Source organism: Camelus bactrianus, chromosome 7, assembly GCF_048773025.1.
Source record: "Camelus bactrianus isolate YW-2024 breed Bactrian camel chromosome 7, ASM4877302v1, whole genome shotgun sequence".
In the NCBI taxonomy this organism is placed as follows: Eukaryota; Metazoa; Chordata; class Mammalia; order Artiodactyla; family Camelidae; genus Camelus; species Camelus bactrianus.
The window spans coordinates 83,746,385-83,762,880 of record NC_133545.1 but is presented as its reverse complement, the minus strand read 5'-3'; the positions used below and the strand labels follow the sequence as shown (position 1 = coordinate 83,762,880).

The following is a 16,496-nucleotide window of genomic DNA, read 5'->3' as shown; positions in this document are numbered from 1 at the left end:
TGCCAATGGCAGGGAGACACCAGGCTGGGGTCCAGCTCTGGGTTAGGGAGATGGCCTTTGCTCACCCACCTGAGGCGGGGTGGGAGAGAGCACAAGGTGGGAGGTGGCCATCCCAGCCCCTCCCTGACCCAAGCACACAGAGGTTAACTGAAGCTGGGGGTGGGTGAGGGAGGAGCAAAGGGTGGGTCAGTGAGACCCTGGGGACAAGGAGAGGCCTTAGGGGAGGGTGAGACGCTGGTTGAAGGTGATCAAAAGGTCCAAACTTCCTGTTGTAAAATTAATTCATGAAGATATAACATGCAGCATGGTGCCTACAGTTAATAATACTGTATTACATCTATCTTATATGTTCTCATAAGAAAAAAAATTGAAACTATGTATGGTGACACATGTTACCTAGACTTACTGTCTTGATCATTTCACAACATACACAAATGTTGAATCACTATGTTGTACACCCAAAACTGACATAATGTTACATCTCAACTAAAAAAAGGGCCCAGAGGGAGCTGAGGTCTGGGGTAGGGCGATGAGGCTGTGGGGAGGGGGTCTGCCCTGGTGGGAGTGAGGCTTGGGGCTTGGTGGGGGATGGGGGGGTGAGGATATGGGGTAGGGGTCGGCCATAGGGGAGGGTGAGGTCTGGGGTGAGGGGTGGAGCAGCCCTGCTGGAAGGGACCTGGCCCCCAACTCATTACAGGATGCCATGAGCCAGGTGGGGCAGCTGGGTCTGGAAGGGGACAGCAGAACTGGGTGAAATCTGAGAGGTGCGGCCACTTCCAGAGAGTTTTCTACCATCTCTGTTGAGTCCAGTCCCAACTGAACACTACCCTGCTGGGAGCTCGCTGCCCCACCTCATTTAGGGCAGCAGTGGTTTCGATAGTGATTCCATTTCCGCTGAAGATGATGAAATCTCCGTTGCGGGGGGGGGGGGGTACTCGACATAACACAGCCTCCAGTGGGTGAGGCCTCAGCCCCACCTACGAGTCACATTAAGCCCCTCCTCACCCAGCGCCTGCCAGCCTCAGCTCCTCCCTCACCCAGGCTCCTCTCCTGGGGGTGGCACAGCTTTCACTCCTGGGGACCGCTTTCCGGTCCAGCCCCCGCCGTGGGGCAAGCTGACCCTCTCCTGATCACTTTCACAGCTGGTGCTCATGTCAAATGGGCCTTTAAATCCAGAAAGGCCCAGGAATCTGCTTCAACTGGCCCAAGGACACTTATGTGCACACATACACTTATGCATAGACACACAGGCACGCCTGCGCACACTCGCATGCTGACCGCTGGCGCACACGCTCGCACACACTGGTCTGGTCCCCTGGAAGTCCCATCTAAGAACACAGGCTGCTGTCCTAGCCTGTGGAGCTTCTTTCAGAAGAAGCTTCTTTTCCAGTTTTTGGGGACGGACAACTGAGAACGGCAGCAGAACAGTTAACCAAAGAAACGTTAAGGAGCGCGTGCAGCGCAGGGTGGTCGGTTTCCCTCACCTCTCCCTGGATGCAGGCATGGCTGCAGACTCATGCAGAGCTGTGGAGTCGGGGAGGCCCGCTGAGACCCCCACTCCGATCCTGTGGTCCCAGCCCCTGCACAGGGGCCCGTGGTGGTAACTCCCGGGAGCCCTGGACTCCCTCAGTGTCCCTCCAGAAAGTGCCCAGACCCCCTTGGACTCCTGACTCCCTTGTATCCCCCGACCAGATTGGAAACAGCAAGAGGTGAGGCCCCAGCTTCTACCTCCTGTCTCATCCCAAACGTGATCCGGATTGGGGTGAGGGTGGAACCCTGACTCCCCACTCAGGGTGCAGGACGTGGCCAGCTGCCAGGGAAGGAAAGGGGGTCCTGACTCATTTTTTTTTTTGCCGCTTTTAGGTCCAATCCGCCCGGCTGACCGTATCAGACATGGGGACGGGTGCTGGTTTTGGAGCACACACAGAAGCATCGGGGCAGGTGGCAGCTGTTCCCCTGCCCCCACCTGTCCGGGGCATGCCGGGACTGGGGGACCCTTGGGCAAGCCACAGGACAAAATGAAGACATTATGAAAAGGCTTCAAGGACAAGGACAAAATGGGGTGAGCACCGGGGGGCCCCACTGCTGGAAGGTACCCCCATGTCTCCGTCAGTGCCAGGACCTGCCCACCCCCCAAGGAAGCCAAGGCTAGTGTGTTGTGGGCTCAAGGCAGTGGGCCCTTGTCAAGAGGGGACACAGCCTCAGGGCTCTGCTGGCACATGGCTGGCTCCCCTCCAGAAGTCCAATGAGCTGCCTGGGCTTCTGGAGGGTGCTAACAACGTCCTAGGGCAAACCCACCAGCACAGACTGCAGGGTACTATTTTAGATGGGAGTGTGTTGGGGGACCCGGGAGCAGGGGACACGCAGGAACCAGGGCACACCAGAAGTAATGTGCAACCATGACAGAGAGGCCAGGCCAGAAGGAGGCAGACGTCTCGGCCACCTCTGCCCTGCCCCGCGCAGGCAGGCTGTGCGGTGAGGAGGGGCTACTTCCCAGGCAGGGTGGAGATGCCGGGGGCGGATTCTTTTCCTCAGGGAAGAAGGCAGAGCGAGAAGGATGACCACACAGCCAGGCCCAAGGATAACTTAGTTTATGGGTCAAGCCAAATGCAATGCAAAGTTGTTCTGTTCTTTTTCTTTTTTTTTTTAACCAAAATAAATAAATCAGATTTGTCCTTGTGAGGGGTCAGGGGAGCTGGCCCCTCGGCCTAGTGCTGCCCCTCACTCCTGCCCCTCCTCTCCCCCTCTGACCAGCTTTGGCACAGCAGAGAGAAGGATGCTTCAGGGTCTCCATTGTGTCACAGGGAAAGAGGAAAGGAGGCTGGAGCCGGAGGGGAGGGGAGAGCAGGGTCCAGACAAGCAGCCCTGGAGCAGAACTTCCCGGCCACATACCCGCCCCAAGCCCCACGTGCCGCGCAGCCCCGGGCGGGTGGAGCCCGCAGGGCCCCCACGGATGCCTGGGACCCTCTCGAGGGGTGGACGCGGACGCTGCAGAGCGTGGACCGGCCCTCTCTGTGAAAGGTCAGGCCACCTCCCACCAGCCGCCCCTCAGCTATGCGCTCGGTTCACTGCACGGTGAGGGGTCTGGGGCTCAGCCTGGGGAGAGGAAGCCACCCTAGTCTGGGTACAGGAGCCCCTTGCCGGGTGATGGGGATGCCACATGAGGCTGGTCCTGCGTGGCGAGCTGGGGGGTGGGGGCAGGTCTGACCCTCCCAGGACACCTGCCGGGCGGGGGGGCTCCTCCTCCCGCTCCCCACTGCCTCCACAAAGCCTGCCCGGCTGGACAGAAGTGGCGGAGCCTGGGGAGCATCTGGCCTTGGGGGCAGCCGAACACATGAGGGGACAGCAGCCTAGCTCCTACGTGCACGAGGGGGGAGTGTGCGGTGCGGCGGAGGGCAGAGGTGCGGGCAGCGCGGAGGCACTATTCTTTAGTTGGGAAGCAAGGGGCAGGTGTGACGTGGAGGGCAGCCCGAGGGGCCCAGGCAGCGTCTACGAGAAGTTTTTGAAGGCGTCCAGGTCGAAGGCCGTGTCCAGGAGGCGCTGCAGCTCCGTGAGGTGGGTCTTCTTGTTGCCGGTGGCGGGAGCTGCCGCTGGGTCCCGGCCAGCGTACCTGCGGGCAGTGACAGTAAGTGGGGCTGGCGAGGGCCACCGCGGGGCCCGCGGCCTGGACCTCCTTGCCCGCCCCAGGCCCCGGCGGACCGCCCGCTGCCTTACCACACGGGCTTGGCGCGGTTTATGGTGGTCCGCAGCCTGGGCTTCACGTAGTCGTAGTATCCTTGGTTCTTGTGCTCCTCCTGGCACCAGGCCAGCTCGGCGTTGGGGTACTTCTGCACCTCCTGCAGCAGGAGGTCGAAGGGGAAGGGCGACAGCTGGGGACAGAGAGAGAGAGAGCTCCTGTCAGGACAAGATGCTCAGAGTGGTGGGGTGAGGTACCAGAGGGGCTGGTGTCCCAGGCAGGGGGCTCAGTGACCCCTAAAGGATGTTCCAGAAATTCTGGGAAGGCTGTGGACTCCCGACACCTGGAGGAGGCAGGCCAGTCCTGCCCTGGGCCCCGCCTGCCTTCACCTGCTCGATCCTCGTGATGGCCACCTGCTCCACCATGTCCCGGGCTTTGCGTTCGCGGGTGAGGTCATAGTACACTTTGCCAGTACAGAAGAGAAGTCGCTTGACGTTTTCTGGGTTCTGGGCTGCAGGGCCGTCTTCGGGGATCACCCGCTGGAAGTGGGTTCCTACGGGAGAATCCCCATGGCGGGGGTTAGCTCAGGACGTGGCTGACGATGCCCAGGGCCCTCCCGCCACTGTTGTGCACGAGGCAGGGCCCACAGGCGGGGCTGTGCCTTGGCCTGACACCAGAATACACAGTTCCTGAGGGTTAGGGCTCTCCCGCTCCCACCAGCGTGTGGTGCCCCTGAATTAACCCACAGTGTAAGAGACCAACAGGCACAGCAGGCGACGCCAGCCTCGGGGAGCAAGTGACACCAGCTCATTCTCCGGAACAGCCCGTCTCAGACTTCAGGGGTAACTAAGTCTGGCAGAGCATCCCATGACCACTCTGCTCGGACTCTCCACGAGTTTACAAGTATGAAAGAAAGCTGTCCACACATTTGCTGGAGCAAATATTCAGATGCTCATGGCTGGGACCATTCCCACGAACAAGGCTGACTTCAAAGAGGGGTTCACTCAGTGATACGTAGACAACACACAACATGCTCACATTCATGCTACAGAGGGAAATGCTTGGACTGGAAGGAAACTACCTTCACGTGATATAGGCCAGATATGAAACACCCACCATGGACATCATACTCAATGGTGAAAGACTGAAAGCATTTCCTCTAATGTCACAAACAAGGCAAGGATGCCTGTTCTCACCACTTCTATTCAACATAGCACTGGAATTTCTAGCCAACGCAATTAGGCAAGAAAAAGAAACAAAAGATATCTAAATGGGAAAGGAAGAAGCAAAATTAACTGTTTGTCGATGTCATGATCTTATATGGAGAAAACTCTAAAGATTCCACACACACACACACACACACAAATCTGTTAGAACAAGTAAATGAATTCAGCAAAATTAAAGGACAGAACATCAGCACTCAGAATTCAGCTGTATTTCTATACACTAACAATCAACAATCTGGAAATTAAATTAAGAAAAAAAAATCCCAGTTAGAATAGCATCAAAAAGAATATAATACTTAGGAATAAACTTAACTGAGAAAATGAAAACTTTGTCCGTTGAAAACTATAAAACGTTAGTAAAAGAAATTAAAGAAAATACTAACAAATGGAAAGTCGTTTGTGCTCACAGATTGAAAGACTTAGCATTGTTATGATGTTAATGCCAAAGCAATCTATAGATTCGGTGTGATCCTTATCAAAATTCCAATGACTTTTTTTTTTTTTTTGCAGAAACAGAAAAACCCAATCAAAAATCCCTGGAATATCAAAGGACCCTGAATAGCCAAAACTATCTTGAAAAAGAATAAAGCTGGAGGACTCACGTTTTCCGATTTCAAAGCTTACTACAAAGCTACAATATTAAAGTGTGGTACTAGCATAAAGACAGACACACAGACCCACGGGAGAGAACAGGGAGCCTGGAAATGAACCTTCACATATTTGGTCAAATGACTTTGACAAGGGAGCCAGGACTACTCAATGGGGAAGGGAAAGTCTCTTCAACAAATGGTGCTGGATGTCCACACGCAAATGAAGCTGGACCCTTACACAACGCACAAACATTAACTCAAAATGGATTATACACTTCAACAGAGCTGAAATTATAAAACTCTTAGAAGAAAACATAGGGCAAAAGTTTCATGACACTGAATTTGGCAGTGATTGCTTGTTTGTGACACCAAGGGTATAGGGAACAAAAGAAAAAAGAGACAAAGTAGACTTTATGAAAATTTAAAACTTTTCTGCATCAAAAGACAACACACAGAATGGAAGAAGACAGTTGCAAATCATTTATCTGGTGAGGGACTAATATCCAGCACAGAAAGAGAACTCTTACAGCTCAACAACAGCAAAACAAACAACCCAATGAAAAAATGGGCAAGAACTTAAATAGACATTTCTGCAAAGGCGACACCCAGATGGCCAATAAGCACACAAAAAGATGCTCGGCATCGCTCACTAATCATTGGGGGGAAATGCAAATCAAAACTACAAAGAGATACTACTGCATGGCCGCTAGGATGGCTATTACCAACAAAACCAAAACCAAGACCAACAAACAAAAAACAGCAGCAAAATCTAAACCAGAAAACAGTAAGTGTTGGCAAGAATGTGGAGAAACTGGTGCACTGTTGGTAATGTAAAATGGTGCCACCACTATGGAAAACAGTATGGTGTCTCTCAAAAAATTAAAAATAGAGTTACCACATGACCCACCAGTTCTGCTTCTTCGTATATAACCAGAAGAATTGAAAGCTGGGTCTTGAGGAGATATTTGTACATCCATGTTCATAGCCATTATTCACAACAGCTAAACCGTGGAAGCAACTCAAATGTCCACTGACAGACTCAACAGATAAACAGAAAGTGGTATATATGTACAATGGGATATTGCTCAGCCTTAAAACAGAAGGAGATTCTGATATGTGCTACAACATGGGTGAACCTTGAGGATATTCTGCTGAGCGAAAACAGCCAGTCATATAAAGATAAACACTGTAGGATTCCACTTAAATGCGATTCCTAGAGGAGTCAAGCCCAGAGAGAAAGCAGAGTGGCAGTCGCCAGGTGCTACAGGAGAAGGGGTGATGGGGGAGTTAGTGAGTGTTTAATGGGTGCAGAGCTTCAGTTTGGGAAGATGAAAAAGTTCTGGAGACGGATGAGATTGATGGTTGCACAATGTGATGTGATGCGATGTGAATGTGTGTTAATGACACTGAGCTGTACACTTGAAAATGGTAAATTTTATGTCATGTATACTTCACCATAATAATAAAAAATTGGGGAAAAAAAAAAGAGGGGTTTACCTTCACAGAAGACTAACGGGCACTCCGCAGCTGGGGGCAGGTGGGCCCCCCGGCCCTGTAAGCCCGGGGATGTGCAGGGCTGCCGTGTGCTGTGTCAGCCACCTGCGGTCTGCTGTCTGGGTGGGAATCTCAGAGCTGTGGGCCTCACGTCACACCTCTGTGCTGGTGTGTTACTCGGCAGGCCCTGCCCACCTGCTGCCTTTTCTATGTCCCTGGTGGTGAGCGGCCACCAGCCTCCCGGAGCAGTGCCCAGGCAGAAGGGGCGAACTCTGACCTCAGGCTCATTTCTCTGCCTCTAAAGGAGTCCCAGGGGTGCACCCAGGCAATGGCCACAGACCCGGACTGGATGTGAGACGTGCTGTCGGACCAATTCGCACACAAGCTCTGACTTCCAGGCTGTCACGTTCAGTGGTCTTTACCAATGACCAAAAATGTGGCCATGGTGAGACCACCAAGTTTAAGCCCCCCAGCCCCACAGAGTAGCAGTCAAGGCCCTGTCCAAATGCCCACCCCCGCCACACCTACCTGGAAGCATCTCGTCAAAGCTGCTTCTGGCCTCAGGGTGCCGCAGCAGGGACTTGGGAGTGAAGATGATTAACTGAAACACAGAAGCACAGGCTCGTGATGGACCAGGTTATAAGGGTCCCAGAAGGAGGGTCAGTGGCAAAGGGCTGCCCAGGTCTCATCTTCAGATCAGGTACCTGGCGCTGCCCTCCCGGCTCTCAGGTCGGGAGGAGCCACAGGTCGGAAGTGAAAAGAGGAGGAAACAGGATGCTATGTCCCTTGTCCACCTCTCCTCTGCCCTGAGAGGCTGGGCACCACTCAGCTGGGCGTCCACTCCTCCAGGGCCCGCCCCAGCCTGCTCTGAGCCCTGGACGCCCCCTACCCTCTGCCTGGGAAAGACTCCTGAGCCTTTCCTTGGCGTCCCTGCCCGTGGCCAGGGCTGTCCTATCCCACGGGCCTGCTTGGCCCTGCACCTTGACTGGCAGCAGCAGTGGGTGTTCTCCCCTGAACCCTTCACACACGCTCCTGCTCACCCTTCAACACCCCGCCCAGGAGCCTTCCTTCCTGGGGACCCTCTGCTCCCTTGGCCTGTGCAGGGCTCACCTCTCCTCCAAGTTCAAAGCACCACCTATGACCACCCACTCACATATCCATCCTCTCACTGGGCTGGGACCCTGGAGTCCTCAGGCCAGGCCTCTCTGAGCTGGGACACCCCCAACTGACCGGCTTCCGGAAGGGCAGGAGAATCTGGCGACGCAGCACATGGAAGAAGTTGCCGGGAGTGGAGCAGTTGACAACAACCCAGTTGCAATCGTACAGCTGATTTATGTCAAAGTTGGCTTCCTTCAGGTCCTGCAGCAAAGAGGGAAATGGCCAGAGGCCAGGCGGCACTAAGCACCCTGATGAGGGAGGCATCAAGGCAGAGGGCCTCAGAAGGCACCCAGAGAACCAGCACAGGTTGCCACAGCTCCCTGGGAGACGCACACCCGGGGGGGCACTGACAAGAGCTAATCCAGCCAGCCCCACACTCTGAATGGGGGTGTCAGTCCCGTGATCCCTTCCTGTTTCTCTGAAAACCACCTAGGACAGATAGGTTCTACCTAAAACCAATTCTGCTTTTCCTCAGAAACTGACTCCCAATAATTTCCTTCCAGCTTTTAAAGTTTCACTAAAATCACCCCAGAGTCCTTTCCTCTAAAATGCCTGCCTGAACCAAAATACAGACAGCATTACTCCTGAACGTTTCCGCCACGGGTTTCTGTTTCCCTTTTTCTACAGCAGCAGGGGGGCGACAGGAGGCAGCCCGATGCCGTCTCTCTTCTGTGTTCTGAGGAAGCCCCTCACTTCGGGGAGACTAGCAGGTGCGGGGCCCATCTGTGCCTCCTGAGAGGGATGGAGTACCCCCAGACACCCCAGTGGCCGCTCCACTCACCGGCAGGACGTCTGGGTCATCATTGCACATCTGCAGAAACCGCTCTGGTCTGGCAGAGGAATGTTCTGGGCCCTGGAACCAGACACACAAGTCACAGATCAGGAGCTTCTCACCTCTTGCTCATTTCTGGCTTGAAAAATGCCAGATGGATCTCCTTCCAGCTGGCAGTTCAATTCCTTCTCTTCCCACCCGCAGAGTGTGGAGGGGGCGTTTCCACATCAGGACAGGTTCCAGCACTCCTGGCTCCTCGTGGTTTCCAAAGCTGAGTCTTAAGACAGCCCTCCACAGGGCCCAGTGGGGAGGAGTGATGGAGGTGAGGAGGGAACACCTGAGCCTGGGTGGTCCCCATTAGCATCCCCACTTCTCATCAGTGGGGAAGCAGGACCAGCCTCTTCCTTCCAAGGCGGGGGGCTGGGGTGGGGAGAGGAGATAGTGCCAGCTGAGCCCACACGGGCCGGTCTCTGGGGTCAGGGTCCTAGGCAAGCCCTCCCATGTCCCGGGTCTGGCAGGGCAGGGGCGGGGGCTCACCATGCCTTCCATGCCGTGGGGCAGCAGCAGCACGATGCCATTCTGCCGCACCCACTTGGCCTGGCCCGGACAGATGAACTGGTCGATGATGCACTGGGCCGTGTTGTGGAAGTCACCAAACTGGGCCTCCCAGAGGACTAGGGCATTAGGACTGGCCATGGCGAAACCCAGCTCAAAGCCTAGAGGGAAGGTGGGAGGGAGTCAGCTGGTGGGCGGGAGGGGGGATCTGGGGAGAGGAGGGGGCTGAAGGGGGAAGGGGCAGCCCGGGGAGGGCAGGGAGGAGGGCCTCGCGGGCTGCGGCGCTCACCCAGGACCCCGTACTCAGACAGCGAGCTGTTGCACACAGTGTAGGGGGCCTGGTTGGGCCAGAGGTGGTTCATGGGGATGCAGGTTCTCTTGTCCACGTTCTGGTCGTGCAGCACATGGTGGCGATGGCTGGGGCAGAACGGCACAGATTAGTAGGCAGGAGCCGGCCCTGCGCTCTGCTCAGACAAGCAGACCACCCCCCATGCAGGGCAGCGGTGGGGAGCGCAAAGCGCAGCTCTTAACAGAAGCGTCTAATCAGGGCAGGAAAAGGGTGCTTCTGGGCCTGAGACAATGGGATCTAATGACTGTTTCCTGGCAGTGATTTTCTTCAGGAAGAGAAACACCAGAGCCCTTCCTGTCCGTCTCCCACGCTCTGAAGGGCCCATAAGAACACGGAGACCATAACCTAAAAGTGCCCCGCTCCACGTCTTGTCCGCTCAGCCGGATATGGATGCCTTCCTTCAGGAGGGAGCCAAAAGCCATGTACTCCGCCAGAGCCCAGTCCACGGTCCTGTTCTTCACCAGCTCCCCGCGGGTCTTCAAGATCCGGCTCAGCCCTGCAGAGACAGGGTGCTCACCAGCCGCCCCACAAGCCCACTTGTGATGAGAACGGAGCCTCCGTTGGTCCCAGCTCCTGGGAGTCGCACTGGTTGGGATAGTGGGGAAGGGAGCTGAGCGGAGACCAGGCCAGAGAGGCTGTGACATCCCATCCTTTCTGCCACTGCTCTGCTGGCTGAGGGCCACGCAGGGACAGGGGTGAGGAGGGCTTCCCTCATCCAACCACGCCCGGTCTTGAACAAAGCAGGGACCTGAGGTGGGCAGGGACTCATCTCATGCTGGAGGGAAGTTGTCACTGGACTTGGCCCAACAATTCCAAAGGTCAGTGTGGTGACGCTACCTCCATGAATGGTGAAATTCTCCACGGGCACGGAACTGGCCACGTTCCCAATGTGCGTCAGAATATCCTCCGTCAGGCCGGTGGAGGGGCAGGACATGCTTCTGGGCTGCCCGTCCAGGGTGAAGAAGCCTAGGAGGGAAGGGACAAACTGACACACAGCTGCCACTTTTCCAGGAACTGAACCGTGGACACACGAGACGCTGCTGAGAGGCAGCCTGGAGAGTGGCAGTCGGGGGTCTGATTCCAGAGCCCACAGGGGTGTTGTGGGGGCACGGGGAAGGGATTCATGGTGGTGTTCCCCACTCACCAGGCCAGGGGGAATCCAGCCAGTGCTTGATGTGCAAGATCTTCTCGTCCTTGGACCTGGCAAAGGCCTCCTCACATATCTTGTCGTACTTGGAGATCTCCTCCTGGAGGGTCGGGCACAGCACAGTCATCAGGGCCGCTCTGCACGGGGCACACCGGCCGCACGGCCAGCACGCGCCTGGACTTCCCGCGTGCAGAGTCCCTCAGACTCCCAACGGCATCACCCCTCTGATGAGATCCGTGGGCAGCCTGCATTTCACTGTTTTCATTCCCAGAAGTTTCTTCTCCACGTCTGCTGGCTGAGGATCCTGCTCAAAGTTGAAGCCTCTGTCTCCACCCACTCTCCCCCCCGTATTCGTCCTTATGAACCGGCCCAGTTCTCGTGGCTCCGAGCACAGCTCCAGGAGGACTGAAGCCCAGAGCGCCATCTCCAGCACTGGCCCCTGACCTTGGCAGCACCCCCATTCCCATACTTCCAACTCAGCTCGCTCATCAGCAGTCATTCTGGTCTCTCTCCCAACACCCGGCACGGGCCCTCCCACTCATAACCAGCCGGAACTGACCGCATTACCGAGCTGGATCCTTCATCATCCGCCTCTCACTCCTGTGCCCTGGACTCTGTAAGCCGAGGGGGCCACCTCCGCATGCCAAAGTGCTCTCAGCCGCCTCCCCCGACCCCCAGCATAGAACTCAGGAGCCTGGACCCTCCAGAAGGTTATGCACCGAAGTTCTGCAGTTGTTAACTATTTCACATGTTCTCACTTGGATCCTAATTAGTCTGCAAAAGCGAGCACTGGCCCTGTGCGGCAAGGCTCACTGGGATCGGAGCCGGGGGATGCACCTCATACTCAGGCTGGTTGACCACGCCCTGCGACACCAGCAGCTCGGCGTACTTCTGCAGCACGGGCTTCTGCTTGCGGATCTGCTTGTACATGAGCGGCTGCGTGAACATGGGCTCATCCATCTCGTTGTGGCCGTTACGCCGGTAACACACCTGGGCACAGGTGGGAGACGCCAGTATTAGGGACCATGTTGGCCGAACTCAGGAGGACCTGGCCCATTTCTCCTATGTGATGCCTCAGTTTACCTCTAGAATTACGGTCCTATCTATCTCTCCTTCACACGCTAGAATTGCTTTGACTGTCACCTGAGATGACAAGAGACTGACCTGGGAATATCTCAGGACCCCAACTACCTTTTTCCCCAAGTTGGCTCACTCAGGGCAAAGATGCAGGAGCTCTTGGGAGGGGCAGTGAGGTGACCCCTGCCCTGAAGGGGCCCTGACCCCTCTCTCCAGGACACAGGCTAAGGTCACTCACCAGGTCCACCACCACGTCCTTGTGGAAGGTGCTCCTCCACTCAGCTGCCACCTTGCACACGTACATGACTGCCTCGGGGTCGTCCGAGTTCACATGGAAAATGGGGGCATTCACGACTCGGGCCACGTCGGTAGGGTAGGGCGACGAGCGGGCCATGCGCGGGTCCGTGGTGAAGCCGATCTGCAAGCGACATGCAGCTTGGCCAGCGTGCCCCAGCAAGCGGCTGGGCACTGGCAGAGCAGAGCCAAGGGTGGGCGTGGCCCGAAGAAGGGTGGAGCCAGGGTGGGGTGGAGCCAAGGGCGGGGCAAGACGAGAACAGATGCCGCGGAGGGTGAGGGCGGGGCTCAGTGCAGGCAAGGAGGAGCCAAAGGCCACTTGTGGGCAGTCACTTGGCACACTTGGCCTACTCTGAGTTAAGTCCCCAAATGGCCATTTTTAAAAAAGAATTTTTTTTCCCTATCTGAAAGCAGAATTCATACATGTTCAACATAGAGAGTTTAGAAGACAGTATGAAAAATTAAAGTCACCTATATTCCATCAGCTACAGTGTAAATATTTTGATGTTTTCCTTTCCAGATGGTTCTCTCTGCATGCGTATACACACAATCTGTACTTAGAATTTCGGTTTCTATTATTTCTATAATTTTGTACTTTGTTCATTCAATACGAGCATTTGTTCTTTAATCTGTACTTAGAATTTTGGTTTCTATTATTTCTATAATTTTGTACTTTGTTCATTCAATATGAGCATTTGTTCTTTAAAAAGAAAATTTAAAGGCTTCGTAATACTCCTTGCACTTAGCCTTATTAAAACAATTAACTACGTATTCATAATTTTATTCATTTCTAATTCAAAATTTATTTTTATGAACTACTTCAAACATATAAAAAGTACAATACTATAATGATCAGCCATGAGCTCATAACCCAACATGAACAAATCTTAACAGTTTCATTAAGACTTTTTACATTCCTTAGAATAAAAGAGCACATTTCTGCTACAGCTGATGCTCACACAGGGAACACGGCCCGGAACGTGGAGGACAAAATTTCCACATGTTGGTATATGTATTTCATAGGTCCATAAACAATATAGAGTATCTTCTTAGGCTTATTGGTCACTTTAAAACTTTGGTTAAAAAAAAAGGTAAAAAACCCCAAACCCAAAAACCAAAATAAATAAATAAATAAATAAATAAATAAAATTTTGGTTTAATTTCAGACTTGTGAAAAAGTTGAAAGAATACAGAGAACTCGCACAGAGTCTTTACTCAGATTCACCGATTGTTTCCATTTCTCCCCTTTTATTATTCATGCACACACACATTTTCCCAGAACCATTTACAGGTAAGCTGTAGACTGTCCCTATTTCCTAAAACACAGACATTCCCTTACCAGCCAGAGAGCAGTTCTCAGCCCAAGCAATTGAACATTAGAGAGTACTGTTATCTGACCCTCAGTATACACATTCCATCCATTGTCCTATGACAGCCAGCCTTTCTTCCCCCAGTCCAGTATCCAATCCAGCACATCACCCTGCATTCGTTGTCACCTCTCTCTAGTCTCCCTTAATCTGGAAGGCTCCTTACTTTTCTTGGCTTTTCATAGAATTAACATTTTTGAGAGAGTATGTCCATGTCTTTGAAACCAGAGCGATACCCACCCTATATACCTTACATAAGCTATGCAAATCCTTTGCAACTCGGTTTCTGTTCAACATCTGTATGTATGGTTCACCCAGGTTGAAACACCTACCTCTCCTTCCTTAGGAGTGAAATCTAAGTCCTGAATACTATATACCACAGTTTATTTATCCATTCTCTTGTTGGTGGACATTTAGTTGTTTCCAACTCGTGGTTAATACACTGTTACTGTATATATACTTACCCAGGTTTTCTCCAGCAAACACTGAGTTTTATCTGGCCTGGATTCCAAGGAAGGGCAAATTCAGCCACAGGGTACGAGCACTGTACCTCAATACTATCAAACTGCTCTCAAATGGTTGTGCCACTCAGCCTCCCACCAGCAGCGAGTGAGCACTCCGCATCTCCTCTCACCACACTGTGACTGTTGCCCCAGGATACTGAATGTCATGATTATGTAAAGGATTGTATAATACTGCTTCCTATGGCTTTGTCAGAATTCCTACAAAGACTCTTCTATTGGACATACAGCTTACTTCCTGATTTTATAGTAGTACAAATGTAATTTTGATAAATGTTCTGATGCAAAAATCTTTAGCATCTGACGGTTTCCTTAGGAGAGAATTTTCGAAAAGGGAAACCCTAGGTACGTTCTTAAAGAAATAGGAAACTCAGCAGAGCAGGCCTTTCCTTTCCTGCTACAGGTTTTACTAACCCCACACATGTCATGATCGATGGTATAAAAAACAATAAAAAAATGAAAGAAATCATTAGCAAAACTGTAGTTCTTACAACAGTCTGAGAATTCTTTCTTTCTTTCTTTCTGATAAATTGCTTTTAGATAATCTCCTTTATCACACCGACTAAAGAAAAGATTAGAAAATTGTCAGAAACCGATGAGAACATTAAAAAATGATGTACCAGGGAGAATTCTGATGAACACTTACAGAGACCCAGAACAACCCCTGGCCTGTCTGGGTCTCCCCACACAGGGAAGTGAGGGTAGGGAACAGGTAAGACAGTGGTCATCCTACACACGGTACAGCTCGAACCTCACAGAAAATGAACTGCTTCGAAGTTTTGAGACCTCAGTCCTCCAGCTGCCCCCAATATCCACTGCTGTTACTGACTTCTGTATCTTTAAGCACATGTGGTGGGCGCATGTGCACCACCACCCACTCACACACACGTGGAGATGGAGCTGTAATCCACATACTGCTGTCCCTTTTTCCCCCAATTAGTGCATCTCGTAGATCATTTCAACAGTATAGATCCCACTCTTTCAAATGGTTTTATGACACTGTATAAATGACCACAGGTAACGTACATTTGTGCTCATTTCTGGGCCAGACACTGTTCTGAGCACTTTCTGTATGCTAATTACACGCATTAATTCACTGAAGCCCTGTCACACGTGTATGGGTAGATGGCAGACCGCTTAACCGGCTCCCTGCTGATGCAGTGACAGAGATTTTGATGTCTGCTTTTGCTGCAGCAGCGGTATCTTCCTATCCAACCCCTGTGTGATTATTTATTTCAGTTTTGACATTTTATTAATTTTTTTCTTCTGGTTTTACTGAGATATAATTTGTGCAGCAGTGGTATCTTTAAAGGCATTTTTCAGTAGCCATTTGAGAATGAGTGTGTTAGCAGGGAAAACGCACGCAGTGGAGCTGCTGGGTTTGAGAGCCAGAAGGAACCCTACAGCCAAATGGTTTATCCTGGTTGGAGCCCTGTTGGCTTCAGCCCCGCAGCTGGTCCCCAGATGGAAGAGGTCTGGTTGTTGGAAGTTCTTTCTACTCAGCCGAAATCTGCTTCTTGATAATTGTTACCCATTGTTGCAGACTATGTGTGAATCATCCATTTATTGGAAAACAGCTCTCACGCTTCTAAGAGTCTTTTATATTCTGGGCTACAATAAGCCCAGCTTCCTGGGTCATTCCTTGCAGGGTAGTTTTCCAGACACTACACCATCCTAAGACACTCTCCTCTGGACACGGTCTCACGCACGTTCAATCAAAATGCTTAACCATCTGTCATAAGAAGTTTGACATGCCAAAGGCTTACCTGTATTGTATTTGTGTAATGTGATTCTTAAATTGAAATATTATTAAATTTTATATTGCCAAGAAGGAATGTTTCAAATCAATAATCAAAGAAACTAGAAAGAGAAGACCAAATTAAACCCAAAGCAACTAGAAAGAAAGGAATAACAAAAAGCAGAAATGAATGAAATACAAAATAGGAAAACAGTAGAGAAAGCCAATGAAGCCACAGTTGTTCCTTTGAAAACGACAACGAACTTATCTAACAAAGAACAAAAGAGAAAAGACACAAATTACCAACATCCGGACTGAGAGAAGGGCTACCACAGCAGACTGTAGTAAGAGAACACTGCAAACTTCACGCCCATAAATTTCACAACTTAAATGAAATGAACAAATTCCATGCGAGACAGAAATTACCAGAGCTCACTCCAGAAGAATCAGATAACCTGATTAGTTTTATATTTATTAAAGAAATGGAATTTATACTTAAGAGAAAGTTCTCAGAGAGACTTCCACTTCCGGA

The 16,496-nt window shown here is 52.0% G+C and overlaps 1 protein-coding gene across 5 annotated transcripts in view; it reads right to left on the bottom strand.

The window, feature by feature from the left end:
* Positions 1–2,574: 2,574 nt before the first annotated feature.
* The window catches only part of OGDH (oxoglutarate dehydrogenase), a 349,298-nt gene continuing 335,376 nt past the window's right edge, over positions 2,575–16,496 (bottom strand). For all 5 annotated transcript variants that reach the window (XM_074367731.1, XM_074367728.1, XM_074367730.1 and 2 more), the window contains 13 exons: positions 12,283–12,462; positions 11,805–11,957; positions 10,965–11,067; positions 10,658–10,786; positions 10,166–10,316; positions 9,761–9,888; positions 9,454–9,632; positions 8,926–8,997; positions 8,217–8,345; positions 7,515–7,587; positions 4,066–4,229; positions 3,715–3,869; positions 2,575–3,610 (listed from right to left, as the gene is read on the bottom strand). In XM_074367731.1, the coding sequence (XP_074223832.1) occupies positions 3,490–3,610; positions 3,715–3,869; positions 4,066–4,229; positions 7,515–7,587; positions 8,217–8,345; positions 8,926–8,997; positions 9,454–9,632; positions 9,761–9,888; positions 10,166–10,316; positions 10,658–10,786; positions 10,965–11,067; positions 11,805–11,957; positions 12,283–12,462 (1,737 nt within the window). In that variant the 3' untranslated portion in view covers positions 2,575–3,489. The remainder of the gene's footprint in view (positions 3,611–3,714; positions 3,870–4,065; positions 4,230–7,514; positions 7,588–8,216; positions 8,346–8,925; positions 8,998–9,453; positions 9,633–9,760; positions 9,889–10,165; positions 10,317–10,657; positions 10,787–10,964; positions 11,068–11,804; positions 11,958–12,282; positions 12,463–16,496) is intronic.